This window comes from Grammomys surdaster, unplaced genomic scaffold (genome assembly GCF_004785775.1).
Source record: "Grammomys surdaster isolate TR1022 unplaced genomic scaffold, NIH_TR_1.0 64, whole genome shotgun sequence".
Lineage (NCBI taxonomy): Eukaryota > Metazoa > Chordata > Mammalia > Rodentia > Muridae > Grammomys > Grammomys surdaster.
The window spans coordinates 9,574,513-9,593,918 of record NW_021604566.1 but is presented as its reverse complement, the minus strand read 5'-3'; the positions used below and the strand labels follow the sequence as shown (position 1 = coordinate 9,593,918).

Sequence of the window (19,406 nt, the reverse complement as noted above, 5' to 3'; positions counted from 1 at the left end):
TCTTCCACCTATGCCCAGCAGGGCCCTCCACTCTTACATATTCAGCTAAAGCCCTGGATCCCTCCCTAAGTGCTCCCAGGCTGGTGGTTTAGACCCTGGGAGCTGTGGTTGGTTGGTATTGTTGCTCTCCTCATGGTGCTGTAAATCCTTTCAGCTCTCCTTCAGTCTTCACTCTAACTCCTCCATTGAGAACCCCATGATCAGTTCAATGGCTAGTTGTGAGCATCTGCCTCTGAGTATGTCAGACTCTTGAAGACCTCTGAGGAGACATCCATATCAGGCACTTATCAGCATGCACTTCCTGACTTCCACATCAGCATCTACCTTTGGTGACTGCACATGGGATAGATACTCAGGTGGAGTGGTCTTGAGACAGCCCCTCCTTCAGTTTCTGTCCCTCCCTTTGTCTCCATATTTGCTCCCTTGAGTATTTTGTTGCTCCTTCTAAGAAGGACCAAATCACCCCCACTTGTTCTTCCTTCTTTATGAACTTCATGTGGCCTGTGAGTTGCATCTTGGGCATTTCAAGGTTCTGGGCTAATATCCAATAATCAGTGAGTGAATACCATGTGTGTTCTTTTGTGATTGGCTTACCTCACTCAGGATGATAATTTCTAGTTCCATCCATTTACCTAGGAACCTCTTGAATTCATTGTTTTAAATAGCTGAGTAATACTCCATTGTGTAAATATACCACATTTTTTGAATCCATTCCTCAGTTGAAGGACATAGCCAGGAGCTGGAAAGAACCCAGATGTCCTTCAACTGAGGAATAGTGAAATTTTTACTTCTTGCTTTCCTATTTGTATCCCTTTGACTTCCTTTTGTTGTCTAATTGCTCTTGCTAGGACTTGCAATATTATATTGAATAGGTAGGGGGAGAGTGGGCAGCCTTGTCTAGTCCCTGATTTTAGTGGGACTACTTCAAGTTTCTCTCCATTTAGTTTGATGTTGGCTAATGGTTTGCTGTATATTGCTTTTACTATGTTTATGTATGGACCTTGAATTCCTGATCTTTCCAAAACTTTTACAATGAGGGGATGTTGAATTTTGTCAAATGCTTCCCAGCATCTAGTGAGATGATCATGTGGGTTTTTTTTTTTGAGTTTGTTTATATTGTGGATTATATTGATGGATTTCCGAATATTGAACCATCCCTGCATTCCTGGGATAAAACCTAAATGATCGTGATGAATGATTGTTTTGGTGTGTTCTTGGATTCGGTTTGCAAGAATTTTATTGAGTATTTTTGCATAGATATTCATAAGGGAGATTGGTCTGAAGTTCTCTTTCTTTTTTGGGTCTTTTTATGGTGTAGGTATGAGCATAATTGTGGCTTCATAGAATGAATTGGGCAGTGTTCCTTCTGTTTCTATTTTGTGAAATAGTTTGAAGGGAATTGGTATTAGGTGTTTCTTGAAGGTCTGATAAAATTCTTTACTAAAACCATCTGGTTCTTGGCTTTTTTTCATGGGGAGACTTTTAATGATTGCTGCTATTTCTTTAGGGCTCATGTGGCTGTTTAGATGGTTTATCTGCTCCTGATTTAAATTTGGTACCTGGTATCTGTCTAGAAAAATTTCCGGATTTTCCTGGTTTGTTGAGTACAGACTTTTGAAGTAGGATCTGATGATTTTTTTGAATTTTTTCGGTTTCTGTAGTTATGTCTCCCTTTTCAGTTCTGATTTTATTAATTTGGATAATGTCTCTGTGCCCTCTGGTTAGTCTGACTAAGAATTTATCTATCTTGTTGATTTTCTCACAGAGCCAGCTCCTGTTTTTGTTGATTCTTTGCATAGTTCTTTTTGTTTCTACTTGGTTGACTTCAGCCCTGAGTATCATCATTTCCTGCTTTTTACTCCTTTTCAGTGTATTTACTTCTTGTTCTAGAGCTTTCAGGTGTTCTGTCAAGTTGCTAGTGTATACTCTCTCCAGTTTCTTTTTGTAGGCACTTAGAGCTATGAGTTTTCCTCTTAGCACTGCTTTCATTGTGTCCCATAAGCTTTGGTATGACCAGCCTTCATTTTCATTACATTCTAAAAAGTCTTTAATTTCTTTTTTTAAATTTCTTCCTTGAGCAAGTTATCATTGAATAGAATGTTGTTCAATTTTCACGTGTATGTAGGCTTTCTATTATTTTTGTAGTTATTGAAGACCAGCCTTAATATGTGGTGATCTGATAGGACGCATGGGATTATTTCAATATTTTTTCATCTGCTGAGGCCTGTTTTGTGACCAATTGTATGGTCTATTTTGTAGAAGGTACCATGAGGTGCTGAGAAAAAGTTATATTCTTTTGTTTTAGGATTAAATGTTCTATAGATATCTGTTAAATCCATTTGCTTTGTAACTTCTGTTACTTTCACTGTGTCTCTGTTTAGTTTCTGTTTCCATGATCTGGCTATTGCTGAGAGTGGGGTGTTGAAATCCTCCACTATTATTTTGTGAGGTGCAATGTATGCTTTGAGCGTTAATAAAGTTTATTTTATGAATGTGGGTGCTCTTTCATTTGAGCATAGATGTTGAGAATTTAGAGTTCATCTTGGTAGATTTTTCTTTTGACGAGTATGAAGTATCCTTCCTTATCTTTTTTGATAATTTTTGGTTGAAAGTTGATTTTATTTGAAATTAGAATGGTTACTCCAACTTGTTTCTTGGGACTATTTGTTTGGAAAATTATTTTCCACCCTTTTACTCTAAGGTAGTGTCTGTCTTTATCACTGAGGTGCATTTCTTGTATGCAGCAAAATGCTGGCTCCTGTTTGCATGTCCAGTCTGTTAGTCTCTGTCTTTTTATTGGGGAATTGAGTTTATTGACGTTAAGTGATATTAAGGAAAAATTATTGTTCCTTCCTGTTATTTTTGTTATTATAGGTGGAGTTATGTTTGTGTAGCTGTCTTCTTTTGGGTTTGTTGAAAGATTACTTTTTTGCTTTTTCTATGTTTTAGTTTCCCTCCTTGTGTTGGAGTTTTCCATCTATTATCTTTGTAGGGTTGGATTTGTAGGAAGATATTGTATAAATTTGGTTTTGTCATGGAATCTTGGTTTCTTCATCTATAGTGATTGAGATTTTTGCTGGTAACAGTAGTCTGGGCTGGCATTTGTGTTTTGTTAGGGCCTGTATGATATCAGTCCAGGATCTTTTGGCTTTTATGGTCTCTGGTGAGAAATCTTGTGTAATTCTTATAGGTCTGGCTCTTTACATTACTTGATCTTTTTACCTAACTGCTTTTAGTGTTTTTTCTTTGTTTTATGCATTTGATGTTTTGATTATTATGTGACAGGGGGAATTTCTTTTCTGTTCTAGTCTATTTGGAGTTCTGTAGGCTTCTTGTATATTTGTGGGCATCTCTTTCTTTAGATTAGGGACGTTTTGTTCTATAATTTTGTTGAAGATATTTACTTCCCCTTAAAGTTTGGAATCTTTCCTCTCTTCTATACCTATTATCCTTAGGTTTGGTCTTCTCATTGTATCTTTGATTTTCTGGATGTCTTGAGTTAGGAGATTTTTGCAGTTTGCATTTTCTTTGACAGTTGTGTCAGTGTTTTCCATGGTATGTTCTGCACATGAGATTCTTTCTTCTATGTCTTGTGTTCTGTTGGTGATGCTTGTGTCTATGACTCCTGATCTCTTTCCTAGGTTTTCTATCTCCAGAGTAGTCTCCCTTTGAGATTTCTTTATTGTTTCTACTTCCATTTTTACATCCTGGATGGTTTTGTTTAATTCCTTCACCTGTTTGTTTGTGTTTTCTTGCAATTCTTTAAGGGATTTTTGTGTTTCCTCTTTAAGGGCTTCTACCTGTTTACCTGTGTTCTCCTGTACTTCTTTAAGGGAGTAACTTATGTCCTTCTTAAAGTTCTCTATCATCATCAAGAGAAGTGATTTTAATTCTGAATCCTGCTTTCCTGATATGATGGGGTGTCCAGGAGTTGCTATGGTGGGAGAACTGGGTTCTGATGGTGACAGATAAGTTTGGTTTCCGTTGGTTATGTTCTTGTACTTGCCTTTCTACATCTGGTTATCTCTAATGCTACCTGCACTCACTGTCTCTGACTGGAGCTTGCCTTTCCAGTTAACTTGCTTATGTCAGAACTCCTCAGAGTTCAGATGTCTCTCTGATCCTGTGATCCTGAGCTCCTGGGTGGAAGAGCTCCTTGAACTCAGGCTGCCTTGGTGATCCTGAAATTCTGCTGCTCTGAGTGCAGTGTTTCCTTATCTGCTCTGAGTAGAGTCGTTCCTCTGCTGCTCTGAGTGCAGTAGTTCCTCTAGGATGGCTCATGATTTGTTGTCTTCAAGGAGCAGACCAGCTTGGTGTCTGCACCAGCCCAAAAGAACCAAGGGATGGGTGGAAAGGGAGTGGTATTCTGGAGGGGTGGTGTTTGGATGGGTGATTGGTCCTGAGTGCCTCAGGCTCCCAGTTGCATCTCTGGGGCATAGGGTTGTGGGAGAGGGCTTTTACCCAATGTTCTGAGTACAGTGGTTCCTCTAGGATGGCTCAGGATATGGTGTCTTCATGGGAGCAGACCAGCTAGGTGACTGCCCCAGCCAAAAGGACCAAGCAAGAGGCCCATATTTTAAAATTTTTTTATTTAATCTTTTTTTTTTTTTTTTTTTTTACAGGATAGATTTTATGCCCCTCTCGGTCCACCCTCTGATTGTTCTACATCACATACTTCCTTCCACACCTTCTTCCCCATCTCCACAAGGATGTCCCCACCTTCCAACCCCCCACCCCACCAGACCTCTCTACTTCCTGAGGCCTCCACAGTCCAGGCATGGCTGTCCTCTGCTGTACATGTGTTGGGGTCCTTACATCAGTTAGTGTATGTTACCTGGTTGGTGGTCCAGTGTCTGAGAGATCTCAGGGTTTCCAGGTTAGTTAAGACTGCTAGTCCTCCTACAAGATTGCCCTCCTCCTCAGCTTCTTCCAGCTTTTCACTAATTCAACCACAGAGGTGAGCAGCTTCTGTCCATTAATTGGGTGTAAATATCTGCATCTGACTCTTTCAACTGCTTGTTGTGCCTTTCAGAAGACAGTCATGCTAGGCTCATTTTTGTCAGCACTCCATAGCCTCAGGCACAAGCCTCCCCTTGAGCTGGCTCCCAATTTGGGCTTATTGCTGGACCTCCATTTCCTCAGGCTCTTCTCCATTTTTGTCCCTGCAGTTCTTTTAGACAAGAATAATTATGGGTTAGAGTTTCTGACTGTAGGATGGCAACCCCATCCCTCACTTGATGCCCTGTCTTTCTGCTGGAGGTGGGCTCTACAAGTTCTCCCTCCCTACTGTAGAGCACTTCGTCTAAGGTCCCTCCCTTTGAGTTCTGAGAGTCTCCCACCTCCCAGGCCTTTGGTACATTCTGGAGAGCCCCCCACCTCCTAACTCCTGAGGTTGCCTGTTTCCATTCTTTCTGCTTAGGGTTTCAGTCCTGTTTCCCCTACCCAATACCTGATCATTTTCCCTTCTTCCCCTTCCTGTCTCCTTTCTCACTCAGGTCCCTCCCTCCCTCTGCCTCCTGTGATTGCTTTCCTCTCCCTCCCAAGTGGGATTGAGGCATCCTGACTTGGACTTTTCTGTTTCTTAACCTTTTTAAGTTCTGTAGATTGTATCCTGGGTATTCTGTACTTTTTTTTTTGGCTAATATCCACTTATTAGTGAATACATACCATGCATGTCCTTTTGGTTTTAAAAATTAGTTGCAATCAGAATGGGTAAGTGACCTGATTGTTAGTAAGTTGCCAGGCTAGTGTGGTCTTAGGTTGTTTTTAAAAGTATTGGTTCTATCCAGACCAGAAAACTGTAGTGCTCTTCATTCTGAACTCATCATACATAATATTTGCCATTTTGTCTCTCTAAAATGGACTTTACAGGAGTGGGAGAATGTTCATAAGTATGGTTTTATGAGGTGCATCATTATCCATGGTTATAAGAGTCCTGTAGGTATGTATAGTCATTTAAAGACCAGAATGTTGTGAACTTGTGTCTGCTGTGAGTTGCTATGCTTTCTTAGCCAATCATTGAGAATTATGGTAAAAACAGTGTTTGGCTCAATTTTGTGGATCCATATTCATATATTTGCATTCTGTGCTTTTGGGATATCTGTTAAATAACTGGCACTAGTACAGAAGAAATTTGAATCAGGATTCTCTTTTTAAGTCTAAACCCAAAATAATGATTATCTAAGTTGGATAATGGACATATATTATTGTTGTTGTTGTTGAAAATAGACTCATGGAGATATGATTGATATTTCCAAGGTCAAGACTGACTAAGGAAGAATTCAGAAGTTCTTCATTATAACTGTTCATCGGAGAGTCAGCTGAGAGTGTTCTCTGCATCCATTCTCTTAAGACCATTTAGCAGACATTAATCAGGTGCAAGTTCATGGGATGTGCAGGGATAGTCCTCAAATCATTAGAAACTTGTCAGTCTTCAAAGATACTTTCTATCTACCATTTCACAAGAATATCTTACCTGTCCTTAACATGTGAATATGCTGTTATTATTCAGATTTGTAGAATGTCTTATGTCCATTATGCCTTTTTCAATCTGGCATATAGTAAAGGAAATCATATTAAAGTAACATATTAATTAAGTTAGGTGAGATATGACAGTGAGCAAACACAGGAATTGGGGATAGGAAAAGGTAATAAACACACCAACGCTGATGTTTAAATTCAACTATATCTTGTGATATTCTAAATCTGTCAGTAAAATTTAATAAAAGAAAAGTGGCATGAAATGCATAGAAAATACTAGAACATATGATTTTTATTATTGCTAAATAGCTCTATGACAACCTGAAATCCTTGTGTTTTTATAATTTGATATATAGCAGTTCTGAAAAAATCATGTCTGGTGTCAGGTCTATCATTTAAAATATCGTTAAAATATAGGATTTGGTTTGGAAATAAATTATTTGGGCATGATAAAAATAATATAAAAATATGGTTAGGAAATATAAATTCATTTTTAGACAAAATTTTGTCACTATACATTGAAACTTAAGTGTAACATTAAAAGAATCTTAATTTTGAAGTCATTTTATTTAATTTAAAACATTTTGTAGATTTATTTTATTATATATGTGTCATTGTTTTAGGTACTTGAGATTTAATCCAGGACATTTAATTGTAAATGATTAGCAAATATTCTTACTGAACCAACCCCCTAGCTCCTGTTTATTATTCTTCAAGTCACTAAACCTGGCTTGCATTATTGCACCCTTACTTCCAATGCTTTTACCTCCTTTCCCCTCACTGGCTTTTAAAAATTCTCTCACTTCCTTTCATGACCCCATATGCTTTGTATTATCTGCACTGCTGACAGAGGAAGAATACCAAGAGAATGTACTTTAAGAGGATCTTTACCGTGACACTCTATGGAAGAATTAGAAAGTAAAGTAAACTGATACTGGAAGGAGGATGTGTGTGATTCAAGAGAAATTATCACTTGCCTTTTTGTTTGGTTGTTTGAGTACTCACTACATAGCCCACACTGACTGCTAAATGGTGGAATTGTGGCATACGTCACTTCTTGGACTCAATTGTCTTTTGAAGAACTTTCCAGAGGCAGTGAATGCTATTGTTCTTTGCTCTCAAAGGAGATGGCCTACATGGCACTGGACAGGGCACCTATGAAATATTTGGGGAAAGGGAGCTGGGATGAGGACATGGGTGAAGTGAGCATCTTAGATTGTGTCTGACAAAGTTCTTCACAGATAGTGACTACCAGTGGGCCACTGGATAGGAAAGAATTATTTTCATGGCTTTAAGTGTTTGTTCTCCTTTGAAGAAGTTAGGCTTAGCCAGATGGATTGTATCCAGAAAACAATTAAATGTTACTATCCTTCCCCTTGTTCACTTTTCTGGGAAGGAAGTGGTATGTTCTTTTGGAGAAAGCTTCAGGGCTTGGCACCAGAAAGCAGCCCTACCCAGGAGCCATAAACTTGTCATTTGGGAAGTGTTCAAAAATGTACTGTTTATGGTTATTAACCTGAGGCTCTTGGACTGCCAAGGCAATGCTTGCTTCTTAAGGGTTTTGGATCTCTTTGTTATAAAAACTATTGAGGACACTTGAGAGCTTTGGTTTATATTTGCTATTTAGAAATGAACCAGAAAAGTTTTAACATCCTAGAACACTCAAGTGTCTAATACTGTCACTTGTACAGAGCCAGTGCATTTTATGTGGCCCCTGGAAAGCTTGCTTATGACTAGAGAGGTAACAAGAGTGAAAAGCCATTGGCATCATGGTGTTACTCTAAAAAGTCTAGAATTTGTGAATCCCCTCAATGTGCCTCTGGGAACACACTGAGAACTCTGTCTCTGGATCTATGAGTGGATGGAGAGTTGAAATCATAGACGGGTGTAAAAATTGTCTTTAACTTTGCTTATTTCTAACAGGAGTCTGCCATTCTTTTATTATTATTATTATTATTATTATTATTATTATTATTATTATAGATAACCCAAAGCAGTTAAGAGTGCATTGACTTTGTTACCAATAGAAATAAATCACAGATAGTTCCTAGCATAGTAAATTATTATAGATATTTTGATACTTTTATATTAGGGCACTTATCAGATCTGCTGCTGGATAGTAGTAATGTGTTAAAGAAGTATATATGTTACTATCCTATAAATGAGTATTATTTTGTTAATGTATCCTGTAGTGCCATGTCTTTTATTTTATGTATCCAAGAACATTATTATTTTGAGACAAGCCCAGTGGCACATGAAAGGGTGAGAGGGCCTCAGTATTTTCTAGCTTCTGGTTTATTGTCCTCATGGAAATGGATTGATTGGGGAACTGGAAATACTGTTCAGTTCCTGAAAAGTGTGTAAGGGGCTGATTAAGGCGTATAGTGTTGAGGGGCTGGATGTGGTATAGGCTGTTTCCCTGTCTTGTTCTCACATGGGGTCTGTAATGAGGTGTTGTGGTTCATGATTTGTTGTTATTCTAAGGCAGCCTTTAGCATTGTACTGTCTAGCTTGGAATCAGACATTTGCCTTTTGGTCTGAGGAATAAGCCATGCTTCTTTTCTTAGAGAGTCAAAAATTGCTGTCTGGCTTTAAAAGCTTGTTCGTCTTAGTCTGGCATTAGAAGATCTTGCTTGAAATACTCTGTTAATGGCAACCATCTCTGAACTGTCATGTTTAAGAATGAATGTGGGATGCTCAGGGCACTAGGAATTAAATATAGAACATGAGACAAGAAATGAGTAAATAAAAAATATTGAAGCTCTTCCTTGCACTAGTGGAAATAAGCTAGTTGGCATTTTTTCAGAATAGTTTAAGAGGTAGATTGGGAAATGATTCTGAAGGGACGTAGCTCTGCCCTTTGAGTTTCATTCTTCACTTGTTTTCTTTGTGGATACTCTTTGAAATATAAGTTCTTAGAAGATATGATGGTGTAATAAGTAGTGAATTAGTAGTGGTCAGGTTACATTTATTTTGTTTTACGCAGAGTATCTGTGGAATCCTGGGTTACCTTTCCAGTATTCATATTCTAGCCTCCATATTAAGCACTATAGGACTTCCCAGTGTAAGTTTTCTAGAGTAACTGAAAACTTTCCGATGTGCTCACTTACTATAATTTATCATGTACTGAGTATGCATTAAATATTTATTAAGTTTGAGGGGTCTAATGAAGCATGTTATGTGCTCCCAGATCACAAGGGGTTTACAATCTAGATTTTCACCAGCAAGAAAAGATTTAGGCAGAATGAATTTGCTAGGTTAAATTGCTAGAAATCTAGGGAAGGTGAAATGGGTTTTTGAGCAAAAGCCTTTCCTACTTTATATAGATTGTTATTTCATGGTCATTTAGTAACAGTGGGGCCACTCGTGGTATTGGCTGACACATAGAAAAGTGTGGTTCTCAATTACCTTCTCATAATAAATACTAGCTCCCCTATAATCTACTTTACAACCTACACCATAGTTCTGTGTCTCCTAAAGATTCATAAAGTGAAAAGATGCAACTATGTACAAAGTGACAGGGCCTATAGCAGAGCACGGTCAGTGTTTTATGGCATGTACAGGAATTCACAACTGAGAGAGTTGAGTATAGAAGGTGAGGGCATGTTTTATGAGGAAGTGATAGACCTGAGGGTTGGACTTGAGGGTTGAGCAGGCATTTACAAAGTAGAGAAATAAGAGGGTGCTGGCAGGTCATGATTTGGATTCTGATCTGGAAAATAAGTCTGTTTCAAATGTTGAATGTCTGGGCTGGAAAGACTTTATTTTGTGAATGTGCAACTATAATGAGATGTTAATGAAGCATTACAGGTTTTGCTTTTCAATGTTTTATTTGTAGCTTTTCTCCAATTTTGTATTTATATTTTCTATATGTATTTTAGAAAGAACACCCAGGTTAATGCCTGATGAAGGAAGCATGTATTACCCACGGGTGCAGCATTACCGAGAGCTTCTTGACTCCTTGCCAATGGATGCTTACACACATGGCTGCATTTTGCATCCTGAGCTCACCGTGGATTCCATGATTCCAGCTTATGCAACCACAAGGATTCGCAGTATGTAAAAATTCCAAAGGCCAGGGACTGATTCCGCTTGAAGTTTTGTATTTTTGAGACTTGCTATATCTTCTGGTCACTCAGGGAAGATGGGGAAATAGGATTGTTGAGTTTGTTTCATGAATGTGCATGGGACTGCATCAATTCAATAACCTGTCAGGTTAATCTATTCCTGAGTTTAACTAGATATATATTATGTATCAGGTGTAATTTGTCAGCTTTTGGTCTTGAGGTCAAATGTGGATAAAGTTAGAAAGGTGACTGATAGGAAGGCAGAGAACATAATATGTTCTCAGAAAGATGAACTGGGAATCTGAATGGCTGGCACTTTTTTGGATATATGGGTAACTCAGGTCCCACATTTCACAAAGGGAGGAAGTTGGATGAGAGAATATGTAGTTATCACCTCTGTGTTCAATGACTGGGAAGTTTCTGAGACTGAGTGGTGATATACAGCTTCTTCCCTACTTCCTGTCCTGAAGATAGGTAGCGTCAGTTTGTGAGATGTAGAACAAGAAAGGGTGTGTTTTACAGCATGGTTGGCTATGGCTAGGAAGGACAGAGGTGGTACTGGTCACAGTGTTTGGAGACACTTAATCCCAAGTCTTCTAAACACAGAAACCATGTTTTTTTCTTACATGATGTCTCACCTTGTTGGTTCTATTACTTTTTCCTTGTTCCTTTTTGATAGTTTTCTTTTCCCATCTCTTCTTTTCTCTATTTCTCCTCTTCTCTCTCCTCTCTACTCCCCTCTCTCCTACTCACCCCTGCATTCTCCCCTCTCCTCTCCCCTGCCCTCTCCCTATCACTCTGTGTCATTATATTCTTCTTCCTTCTCTTCCTAAGTGTTTATAATGTGATTTGAAGTACAAACTGACTACACCCTTATTACCTATAGTTAACATTATTTTAAACAAGGTTTTCCCTTCCTTTCATCAGAGAAAGCAGAGAGTCATAGAAGTGTAAGGTAGTCCAATGGCATAGAGCATGAAGGTGCCAAGCTTTCCAGGAGCTGCCCACAACAGCTTCCCATGAAATCCTTAGACTGTGTGCTAGATAGTTTCTTGATACATTTTAAATGGGGAAACTGAGGTGGACAAAGTATGTTCAAGGCATCAGCAGGCCACCCATCCCAGAACCCACATTCTCACTAGGGTATGCCCCTACTTCTCCTTATGTTTGTGCCATGAGGGGGAGAATGTTTTTTTCATTTCAAAATGTTTTTATTATCAGGCCAGATTGGTAACACAGAGTCTGAACTGAAGAAACTTGCTGAAGAAAACCCCGACTTACAAGAGGCATACATTGCCAAGCAGAAGCGACTTAAGGTAAGTTCTAGGCTCTCTACAGTTCACACCATTTATTCTTTCTGTAGAAGAAGAACGTTGTTTCCGGAACATCTTTGTACTGTTGTAGATCATTGGTGCCTGTGGCTTCCGTGGCCTGTGCTCTACTTTTAGAAATATCCAGCAGCACATGAGCCAGGAGGATCACTTAGTTCCAGACCATCCTGGGTTACAAAGTGAGATATAGTCTCAAATACTCCCAAACAAAAACAAGCTTTCAAGCAAAAAAAAAAAATTCTTTATTATGTTTGATAGTCAGACTCATTGATAATTATCTGATAAGGAGCTATTGAGCTCAGAAGGTGGTGCATACAAGTTTTGGTTAATATGATATAGCAATCTCTCAGCAGGCAGTCTGCCTCTTTAAGGGCTCTGTGTCTTGGGTGACTTGTTCTGCTCATCATAAGGAACATCAGTAATCATCAGTCTTTCACCTTCTGTTGGTTTTTGGCCCATGCCCTGACAGCACATGGAAGCTGTCCCTGTATCTTGCATTTAGCAAGCAGCACTCACACTCTCCCTCAGTCCCTGCCTTCCTTTGGTCCTCTCTTAGCTAGATGGGCTCAGAGTACCTTCCACAGTCGTTCTCCTTGACTTCTCTTATATTCTTTCTTTCCCCTTTCGGTATGTGCATATTTATGTGTGTATGTGCAGGTACACATATTTCTGCATGTAGAGGCAAGAAGGTAGCAATAGGTGTTCCTCAGGACCCTCTCACCTTATTTTTGAGACTACATCTCTTATTGACAAGGGTCTCACTGATTTGGCTAGGGAAGCTGAGGTCCAGAGGTCTGTCTGTCTCTGCCTCCTCAATCTGGTGTTACAAATGTGTTCTGCCACTCTTAGCCTTTTGAAAACAGATTCTAGTTCTTGAACTCTGGTCATCATGCTTTCAAGATAAGCATTTCACAGACTGGCTATCTCTCCAATACCCGCTTTTTTCTTGATGCTCTCATTAGTCACCTAAGGCATCTCAAATTCTATTGTTGAGTTGAAGGCTAGAGGAGAATCTTTGTGTTTCTCATGTTGTTTGCCCTTACTGATTAACTGGCCTCCCGGGAGTGAACAGGAAGTCCTGGGTCTGCTCCTGAGCTGACCTCACAGCTGGGCCATTTCCTCATTTTGCTCTTGCTCTACAAAGTTATTTTATATCTCCCCATTTAAAAACTATGTAAAATGAACAGGTTTTAATCTAAAAGTATGCATGTATATGTATGTAAAATCTACTTTGTGTATTACAGTTTTCCTGTTGTTGTTAGTACCATAAATAGTTTCTTTTTTGGGTTGTTAATTAGTCAAAGCTGCATGATCATGACAATGTGAAATACTTGAAGAAAATTCTTGATGAGTTGGAGAAGGTCTTGGATCAGGTGGAAACTGAGTTACAAAGAAGAAATGAAGAAACTCCAGGTAGGTTCTCATTGGCATTCTTTTGGATTAAACCCTAAGGGCATTTGTAGGAACAGTCTCATACCCCTCCAACCATGTTCTGCAATCTGTTTCTGGGGTTGTTTCTATTCAGAGGGAGTTTTAAATATGCTATTTCATTGAGGAGAACTCTGGAATCTAGTTGTAATCTAGTTTGTTATCTATGAGAAATGTGACTCAAGAAAGGTTTTCTGCAGATTTTTAATGATGACTGGGAGGTGCGACCTTAACCAGCTTCACAAGTCAATATTTAGAGGGGTTTGGTTGAATAACCCAGATATTTTCTTGTATGTCCTCTCTGTTTTTTTCCTCAGTTAGGGAACTAGCTTGACTCTAAAGCGTAAAGTCGTAGCAAGTGGCAGCAGGTGAGTATAGTGGGCTCTAGAACATCTGTAGATTGAATCTGTGAGCTTCAGCAATTAGCCATGTTTCATGTTTATACATGGGGGTTATTTGTGCATCTTAACTGAGGACAGTGTTACCCGAAACTTCTTTCACAACAGGGGCACAGCTGGGTTTGAAGGCTCTCACCTGTCATCCCAGTAAGGTTGAGGCAGAGGCATTGCCAGCAGTTGAAGAACTTTCAAAGACAGAGTAAACCCTTGTGTTAAAAAAATCTTAAATAAAAAGAAAGAATGACTTTCTTCTACTTTAAGAAAATGTAACTATTCTTCTGTTCTCTGAGGGTTGATTGGTTTCAGGAGCAACTGAAGATACCATACTCCATGGATAGTCAGGTCCTTTATGTGAAATGATTTGATATTTACATATCCTCCTGTATACTTGAAGTCATTCTTGATTGCTTTTAATATGTAGTATAATGTGAAGGGAATGCAAATAGCTTTTATGGTATATTGTATAAATGATAATGACAGGAAACAAAGGGACTTTTGTGCTGACAGATGTCAGACAAATCTCTGTGAGTTTGGGATAACTCTGCATGACTCTGATGGTCAAGATGACATGTGATTGTCTTTTCCCTCAGGACTCAGACTACAAACGGGAGCTGTAGTCTGTCTGTATAATGCTTGTCTCTAATTTTCGTTCCCTTTCTCTGATTAGAGGAGGGCAACCAGCCTTGGCTCTGTGGAGAATCCTTTACACTGGCAGATGTCTCACTGGCTGTTACATTGCATCGGCTGAAGTTCCTGGGGTTTGCAAGGAGAAACTGGGGACATGGAAAGAGACCGAACTTGGAAGCCTATTATGAGCGTGTCTTGAAGAGAAAAACATTTAACAAAGTTTTAGGACATGTCAACAATATATTAATCTCTGCGGTGCTGCCAACAGCATTCCGGGTGGCCAAGAAAAGGGCCCCGAAAGTTCTTGGCAGCACTCTTGTGGTTGGTTTGCTTGTAGGAATGGGATATTTTGCATTTATGCTTTTCAGAAGGAGACTTGGCAGCATGATATTAGCACTTAGACCCAGACCAAATTATTTCTAGGTTTGTTGGGCTCTGTGGTAACAGCACATCTAACGACTCCACTAGACCCTCATCCACTTGTCTAGACCCAGTGAAGACTTATTTTTGGCAACTAGTAGAAAGCATACTTTATTTTATTCATTGAGGAATTCATGTGGGGAAAGGAGCTAATGATATGTTCTCTCTCTCTCTCTCTCTCTCTCTCTCTCTCTCTCTTCCTTCCTTTCTTTTTTTTTTTTTTGTAGTACAATATGACTTACTTCTAATTTATCCCTAAAGGTCAGTGTAACTGCTGACAGAAGACCTTAGATGGAGCTTGTCAGTACATGTTCTCAGTTATTTTTTGAGAGGTTGCAATTAGGAGCAGACAGTAATAATAACACATGACTGCTCACAGTGCTTCACCTGGTGACTGCAGTTCTGGGTGTTGAACAGTTGCAGGATCCTTCTCTGGCACTCAAAAGTCATCTTTGTTACACTAGACAGGGTTCATACACAAACAGGACATTGTACTGTTTCATCTTCCACTAGCATCTTTAGGCATAGGTAAAGGAGAAAATGGGAAAGCGGAGGCAGACAATGAGAGAATGAAGTACATCTAGAACAGAGCAATAGACAGTAACTTCCAGTGGCCTCTACCGCTGCCTGTGCTTGCCTCTCTCCTTGGGAAACTCCTACATGTGGTCATGTCTGTCCCTTAACTGAGAACTGTTAGGAGGGAGGAGAGAGCTGGGAAGTTAGTGGGGGTAGTATACTGGGGAGATACCTACACACTGCATAGAAAACACTTCATGACCTTAATTATAAGTTACATTTGTTGATTTAATAAGTTTAACTTATTATTTACTTGACCATGAGATGCCCATTGAACATATATTTTATCACTTATATGGTTGTCTAAAGGGAAGTAGGGTAGTCTTCATGGCTCCCAAGACCACATGAGATACTTTCCTGTGGATGACTGGGTTCAGTCCTGGGAGCCTTGGCATCTACAGCCCTCTTTATACATATAAGTAATATACAGATGAATGTCTCAGGTAAATATCATGGCTTATGGCTGGTAGTGGATAACTGACAAGAGCTAAATATGCTTATTTTTATTTGGAGAAATTGGTACATTCATTTACAAACTGTTGGCCAGGCTTCGTATTTGTTTATGATTATTGGCAAAGCTTTAAGTTGAAGAAAAAAGAAAAAGCTAGCATTAAGTAGTGACAGTTAATTTGGGAGAGATAAAATATATAGCTAGTTATGCCCACCCATACTCATCCATGTATGCTTAAGTATTTGGGGGATATCTCAGTCCATATGGAAGAGACAGTTCCTGGATAACCCAGGAACAACCATTGGACTATAATGTGTGATTTGTGCTCATGAAAAACCTCCTATTGAGGCAGGGAGGCAGTTTTCCTGGAGCTGGCTGTCAAAGCCTTAGGAGAAGCTTCAAGAATCTGATGAGAAGCTAGTCCAAAGACTGTGAGTAAAGAGAAAGCCTGCTTGGATGGCCTCAGGCGAACTATTCACAGAGCCAAAGAATGTACTCACCTTTTATTAATAGTAAAATGCCACAACTAGTAAACAATGGGTTTCTGATGGTAAAAACAATTCTGTAATTTCATTTTGATTCTATTATTCCATTTCATAATCTAGATGTACTAAAAAATACCCCACATGAGCAGGATGTGCCTTGTTTGTAAAAACAAACCAACATCAAAACAAAAATCCCTAAGACCCCCATGTGAACTCAGATCAATGATGTTGAAATGCACGCAGCTTTCATGCCGTCTTTCTCTGCTCGTCAGTGTCAGTGTCATGCTGAGTGTCCGAATCTGCTTATTGCTAAGGACATTGCTGTCATTGTATTTATACAGCAGCCATAAAACTAACTGACTAGTAATTCAGAATTTCTTACAATATTCTGTTAGAAATAAAAAGTGAGGCACAAAGAAGTAACAATGGGAATTTTGTAAAAAAATTAAATCTACAAAGGGTATTTATTTACCTGTGAAAGGATTGTTAAAGAATGACTTTTCTTTCAACATATGTTATTATTGAATCAGGAAATCACAGGGAAATTATAATTTTCATATGTAATTTATTTGGAAGTAGGTGTGTGCCAGTGTTAAAGGTGAAGCATCTGAGTCTCTTCAATGGTTTATAGGTAGGTATTTTTGACATCTGTGCTTTAAAAATATTTGTCTAGTGATAACACCCTGACCACTAGATGTCGCTGTTCACCCAGTAGTCTAAGACTGTTCCATTAGGTTCAGCATGTGTGAAAGGTTTCAAGTGAAGATAAAACATTAATGACCTTAGTTTCTGAAGTGAGGGCATCTTCATCAAAATTAGTCATCTATGAAAAAGCTGGAGGCAAATGTAGTATTGATTTCTTATGCTTTATGAGTGATCACAGCACTGTATGATATCAAACTAAGGAGATGCACAGCCACTGTTAGCTAAAGAAGCACTTTAATGCATCTTCTTTTTCAGGATCATTGGTAACTGGCCAATGTGCTTCTCATGTGAAAAAAAGTGTAAATGCCACAGTTAGAAAATGCCCAAGGCATTAAAAGGATATGCTGTCTATTTCTTCCTTAATACACATACACACTATTTTATTGGTACTGCCATTATATGCCATTATTTTCAAAACTGGTGAACTGCTTGCTCAAGTTTTAGTAATTATTGCTATTGATATCAAAGTTGTAATGGTGTTGTTGACTGACATGAGGAATTAAAGATATTATTCTGTCTGTAAGATCAATAAAAATAATTTGAAAATAAATGTTTTCTGGGCTACAAAGAGCTACTTTACAAATCTTTTAAAATTTACATATTTTCACTTAAAAATAAAAACATCTGGACTGGGGTTGCTCAGTGGTGGAACACTCATCAACATACAGAAGGCAATATATACTTAGGTGGTATGAAAAATGGTAAACTGCCTTCAGAGTTTAAATAATGAGGTCTATATCAAAACCAACATTTCACTAAAACACTTTTAAGGTATTAAAAGAGGTATTTTAAGTGATAAAATGGTTTCTTGGCACCCATAACCAAGTAATAGTTAATTTAGAGATGGGATTTATTTTTTATTGCTCTGAGAATTACATTTTAAATTGTGGGTGTTTTATATAAGGCAGATTTCACAAATTTTGAAAATTTGTTACCTTTAATATTTCTTCTAGAGAATAGGTGTTTGTATCCATAATAAAAGAAAAATTCATCAGAATTGCTGCCTCAATCTAGTCCCATTTGAGAGAATTTATTTCTACTGTCTCAATAACTGGATGAATTACCACTCTGAAAATTTATTTATTGCACTAAAGTTAGTTTAGGCTTGATAAAACACTCCAGAAGGTTTTTTTTTTTTTAACCACAGACTGTTTCTATAAAACTGCTGCTGCTTCTAGTGTAGAATTTTGTTTAAAAAAAAAACCGAGTTTATCTGCAAAACCTTCCTCTAGGTCTTAAGGGAAGTAAAGAGGCACCTCCATAATTCTAACACCACCACGGCTGTGCTCACATTCTCCATGCTGGCCTTGAATGTATGATGTACTCTGTTAAAATGTCGGTAGTTCCTCAGTGCCCTGTACTGCCTGAGTCTACCTAGAATAGCTGTAACCATTTTGACATGTAATGGAGAAGAAAATTATCCATTGAGAAGCTGAACAATAAACCAAAGAACGGGTGTATTTTATTCTTAAACCTTCGTAAACCTTGTTTCACTGAGAACATTTCAGTTCTTCCTAAAGGGTGATATGCTTCGATTTGAAAACAATATTGATTTTGAGTGAACAGAAGTAAACTTACCAACTACCATTATGTTCTGGATACACCTTTCAATAAAATTATTGAAATGCAAAAAAACAAAACAAAAAAAAACCAAAAAAAAACATACAGAAGGCTTGGATTTAATCCCAGAATTGAAAAAGAAAGAAAAAGAAAACGATAGGAAGTAATAGAGGAAAGTAAGCAGTGTGGTTCTAAGGACATGTGGTTATGTCATGCTTTCCTTGTAAGTCACTGAGTCCATTGGAGTGCACACTTTAAGGCTACACAGAACAGCAGCCTGAAGAGGAGTGTTGATGTTAGTTATTAGAGCAGGGCACCTGAATCACATCCAGGATGAGCACCAAGTTGGGGGGGGGCTCTGTGAATTGTTCTCAGGATAATTTTTGCTTTTGACACAGCCATGTCTCTTCCTTTAATTGGGTATGGATTGTGGACATAGAAACTACCACCTGCATTTCCAGCCTCAGTAAGTAAGCCTAGCTATTAATCTACATAGCAACTAGAAACTGAGTATTATTTTAATGTTATCCTGACACAAACAAAGTAAGCAGATCTTCCTTGAGTTCCCCAAGCAAAGGACAATATCCACGGAAAGCCAAGTGAATGTGTAACTCGTGTCAGAGTAGAAAAAGGTACCACCATACAAACACAAAGGGAAATTTAATACAGCAGAAATAGTGTTAGACTTAAGTTATGTATTATTTATATCAAACGTTGGCTCATTTATTTTGTTTGCTGCACTAACATCAGAATATCTTGCTTCACAAATGCTTCCAAACAGTTGTTTTAGAAGATAAGGCAGTGGATTCTAAGGCAATTGAACAAAGTCAATAGTATACAAGGAGAGTGGTTTGTTTTACTTATTTGTTACATTATGA

General features: G+C 38.4%; 1 protein-coding gene across 2 annotated transcripts in view; it reads left to right on the top strand.

Moving 5' to 3' along the window:
• The window catches only part of Gdap1 (ganglioside induced differentiation associated protein 1), a 25,880-nt gene extending 8,362 nt beyond the window's left edge, over positions 1 to 17,518 (top strand). Inside the window, exons 3-6 of one of the 2 annotated variants that reach the window (XM_028769941.1) lie at positions 10,362 to 10,535; positions 11,769 to 11,863; positions 13,177 to 13,291; positions 14,372 to 17,518. In XM_028769941.1, the coding sequence (XP_028625774.1) occupies positions 10,362 to 10,535; positions 11,769 to 11,863; positions 13,177 to 13,291; positions 14,372 to 14,754 (767 nt within the window). In that variant the 3' untranslated portion in view covers positions 14,755 to 17,518. The remainder of the gene's footprint in view (positions 1 to 10,361; positions 10,536 to 11,768; positions 11,864 to 13,176; positions 13,292 to 14,371) is intronic. The other variant, XM_028769942.1, reaches the window with a different exon arrangement.
• Positions 17,519 to 19,406: the final 1,888 nt, after the last annotated feature.